Below are 4,179 nucleotides of genomic sequence, written 5' to 3' on the forward strand. Positions count from 1 at the left end.
CTGCCCTTTATAATTATTCTATGACCCCTTTAAAGATCATTTAACATAAGTAATCTAAGCAGTTTGTTCAACCGAAATTACATTAGTTTCAATTTATCCCTTTTCACAAATAACTTACGAGACTAGCTAATGTTACCATAATCTAAAACTAACCTTATGTTAGCATTTTAGCTAAGACTAGCATATAAACAGCAGTGAGCATAGTGTAAATGTTTTAAAATTATACCCAACAGGCTATCATTAGGCTGTACACATGCTAGCTAAATACATCCTGTTTACAAGTCTTAGCTATGAAGCTAACGTCAGCACAATAACTAAGTTAGCTGACATGCTTTGCTGTTTATTAATAAATGACATTGTTAATTTATTCTATTGTCTTTTTTGCAGGTCTCTTCATTGGTCATTTAAGCAAAAGAGTGAATTAATTCCATCTTCCACATTGATGAATTCAAACTGAAATTGAAAGGAAACATAAATGATTAATTAGTTTTATTCTGAGCTACTTTATCCTTGTTTATATAAAAATTTATGATCACAAAGTTAAAAAGATGGATTGCTATTAAAAAGTCTGCTCACTCTTTTTACTCACGCACACACTACATGGGCACAGAATACTGTTTTTAATCACAGTACATGCTTTTGTCACACACATACCATGATGCATTATATTCTCCAAAAGGTAACAAAGTACATTCTTAATGATCTAAATTAAATTAAATATTAAACAGTACATTTAGTGAACACAGAAAAGTTGAAAAAGCAACAGATATGTGAAAAAATGCAGATGGTGCAACACCTGGTAACACTACAATTAAAATGAACATTAAATTTTGGTTAAGGATAAAAGAGAAATCCTACATTATAGTGTAAATCCAACACAAAAAAAAAACTTATCTGAGTCCTAATTACCAATCTTTGGTCAATATTTAAATCTGATACTACTCCTGGGTAGGATTGTTTTTCTATCCCCTAAACATTATGCCGTTGTTGATTTCCATCAGGGACATTTTTGCTTTAAAACATAAAGAGCTGCTTACAAACCTGCATCAGCTTTTCAAGCTGATAGAACTTGCAGTGAAGGTCTTCAAAGTTGTTCTTGTACAAAGTTCTGAGGCCATAATCGTACATTATTTTCACCAACACACAGAAGGCTTGTTCCTCTGGCATCTGAAACCACATGGATAAAATCATTAAATACAATACCTAGCACTTTTAAAGACAAAATATCCTTATCCTTGTTATGGTGACACTATCAATGTCTAAAATAAAAATGGACGCATACTAGAATGTGGAGGTAATAAAGGACAAACAGGACACATAAAGGCATTTTCCCTAAATGAATTCATTGTAAATAACCTCTCTTTGTGTTTGGATTAATAAATATAAAGCTCAAAGAGAAAATGTAACACTAAGTCTTTGAGGGTATTAATGGCTTCATTTTCCTTTAAAACACACATATACAAACTAGGAGGAGATATTTAATCAAAGTGACAGTGTATGTTGGAGCTGAATGCACTCCTGCAGGTACAGTTGAACCCCAATAAATATTTTATGACACCTTGTCTATAAATTCTTCTTCTTTTCCCTCCACGACCTGTCTGCCTTCTCCTTTTACAATGGCTGTTCCTATTACCTCCACTTCTCTTTTGTTCTTTACAGTCTCTTCTTCCATCACTTTCTCTTCCTCCTCCATCCTCCACATAACTTCCTTGGGTCTTCTCATAAAATGTCAGGGCCCTTCCTCATGACTCTCCTTACTCAGCTGTCTTGACATCTTCCAACCGTCTCACTGCTCTTTAAAGTTTTAACCTTCACTCCAGTCTCTCCTCCTTTTGGGTCTTCCTCTATCATGAGTCACATTTACAGCTCTCCTCAATTTGTCTTTCCATGACAAAATCTCTCATAGTATTTTATCAACTTGCAATGGAAGAACCTCACAATAACACCAACAAGAGAATACAGAAAAATCTATAGTGACATGATTACAAAATACAACTGTGGCTACAGTGAAACTTAAAATGCATCCCAGTTACTGGCATAGGCGTTTAGACTGGTATAAAACCTGCCAGTGGTCTTCTAGTGTTCAAAAAAAAATTTTTAACATATAAATACTGAGCAATGATCATTGCTACAAGGATGAACAACTACCGAAAAAAAAAAAAAAAAAAGATAGTAGCGGATATAACACCTAAAAAATGTTGCATAAGAAAAACGTGATTTGACCATTTTGTTTACCTACATTTAAACAGGTATCTTGGACTTGCACATTATGCATAAAGGGCTTTACTAATGAAGTGATGGCTAGGACATTAGACAACTATTTCCCTTCTAAAACTATTGAAACCGTAACCTTTTTAAAAAAAATTCTTACTGCGCAGATGACTGAAATTACAATAAAACTAACTACTCTGTATGTAGTAGCATCATTTTATGCTGAAACAGTTAGTTTCTGGGTTGTATCACAAATTTTTCAGCCAAAAGGAAATATTTCAAACAGTTGTTGCCTTGCATCTTAACAACATCTTTAGAACCATTTGAGTAGGAACATCAAATAATTTCCACCATAGCTAAATAACAGTTTCCTTTTACCAAACATCACTCGCGCACTTCCTATAGAAAAAATGTCTTTCCTTGGACTATCAGCAAGTTGCATTACCAAAACCCAAGATTAAAAAAATGGTTCCTCTTACATTTTCTCTCAAGTTTTTCAACTAAAAAGTAAAACCATCACACTACAAACATCCTGTGCAAACAGAGATATTTTTCCTTCCATAGATGTTTTCTAATATATTGACAGCTGTTTTAATCTTAAAATGAAAGATCAAGTAAGTTATTTTAAATGGTTTCCATACAGAACGTTTAAAAATATTTTATTCTAAAAATAAAACCAGTTCACTGGAAAAAGTAAAAAACCTTTGTTTAGAAAAATTGAAAAAAAAATGATACACCTATGGACAGAGAAACAAAAACAAAACAAAAACTCACACTTGCAGCGTTACCCATCATTAACTTTAATATAAAATTAAATAGTCAGGGTTATGAGGGCATTACACAACATTTCCGACTGCATTAATCATTAAGCTAATGAACAGAGAACTAATGGGTGACGGATGTACTCACATGTAGAAGAAGAACAGCAGCCAAGAAAGACTGGCCTTGACAGTAACCAATTTCCTCATCATAGACAGAATAAGCCTGGGAAGAAAAAAATAACAGAAAGTAAAAGTAGATTAATTTAAACAACATCAAACCTGTATTCAGTGGCAATTTTGAGGTTGGCTAAAACCAAAGAATTCAAATCTAAAGTTAACACGGTTTAAACTAAGCACATGGTCACTAATTTTAAGAAGCTGAATGCTCTAATTCTTTTAGTGAAACTTTAAGCATTTAATAATCTTTAATAATCCAAGCTCTTAGCATACACTGATACATTATTTATATTCAAGATAAGCAGAAGGAAAATAATACATCCATCCATCATATGACACGCTTATACCAAGTGGGGTCGTGAGGTCGTGAGGGGTGCTGGTGCCTATCTCCGGCTGACTACGGGCAAGAGGCGAGGGTTCACCCCAGACAGGTCGCGAGGCCATCGCAACACAGAGACAAACAGGACAAACAACGATTCACGCACACACCCACACCTAAGAAGACTTTAGAAAAGCCAATTAACCTAACAATCCTGTTTTTGGACTGTGGGAGAAAGCCGGAGTGCCCGGAGAAAACCCACGCAAGCTCAAGGAGAACATGCAAACTCTATGCAGAAGGATCCCAGGCCGGGAATCAAACCCGAAACCTTCTTGATGCAAGGCAGCTACCCGCTGCGCCACTGAGCAGTAAACAATAATGTGCACTGTGTCTCAGCATTCACCCCCTTAACCTCATATACAATTTATAAATTCTAAAACAGCTATTTATCTTCACAAGTCAACTAATAATTAGACATAGGCCCTTGGTGTGCAACCTAATTGTTACAATTAAATGTTACTGTTTCGGTGTTTTGTTAGGGAACAAGCATTATACAGCAGAAGAACACAGCAACAAGCGTTTTAATATCTTACAGATTACTGTCTGATGCATCATTCAGAAACAGTAATCAACAATGAGTGTCCAATCCAAAACTCTGTGTCATGGTCTTGGTTCTGCTGTTCTTTACTTTGCTCCTTGTTTTCTAGTTTT

At 34.9% G+C, this 4,179-nt stretch overlaps 1 protein-coding gene across 1 annotated transcript in view; it reads right to left on the reverse strand.

Moving 5' to 3' along the window:
* Positions 1-4,179, reverse strand: part of rabgap1l (RAB GTPase activating protein 1-like) — a 146,473-nt gene that overhangs the window by 37,736 nt on the left and 104,558 nt on the right. Inside the window, exons 15-16 of the mRNA XM_015387869.1 lie at positions 3,121-3,195; positions 1,042-1,167 (exon numbers count right to left, since the gene is read on the reverse strand). Coding sequence (XP_015243355.1) covers positions 1,042-1,167; positions 3,121-3,195 — 201 coding nt within the window. The remainder of the gene's footprint in view (positions 1-1,041; positions 1,168-3,120; positions 3,196-4,179) is intronic.

The sequence above is a fragment of the Cyprinodon variegatus genome, unplaced genomic scaffold (genome assembly GCF_000732505.1).
Source record: "Cyprinodon variegatus isolate N-32 unplaced genomic scaffold, C_variegatus-1.0 Scaffold405, whole genome shotgun sequence".
In the NCBI taxonomy this organism is placed as follows: domain Eukaryota; kingdom Metazoa; phylum Chordata; class Actinopteri; order Cyprinodontiformes; family Cyprinodontidae; genus Cyprinodon; species Cyprinodon variegatus.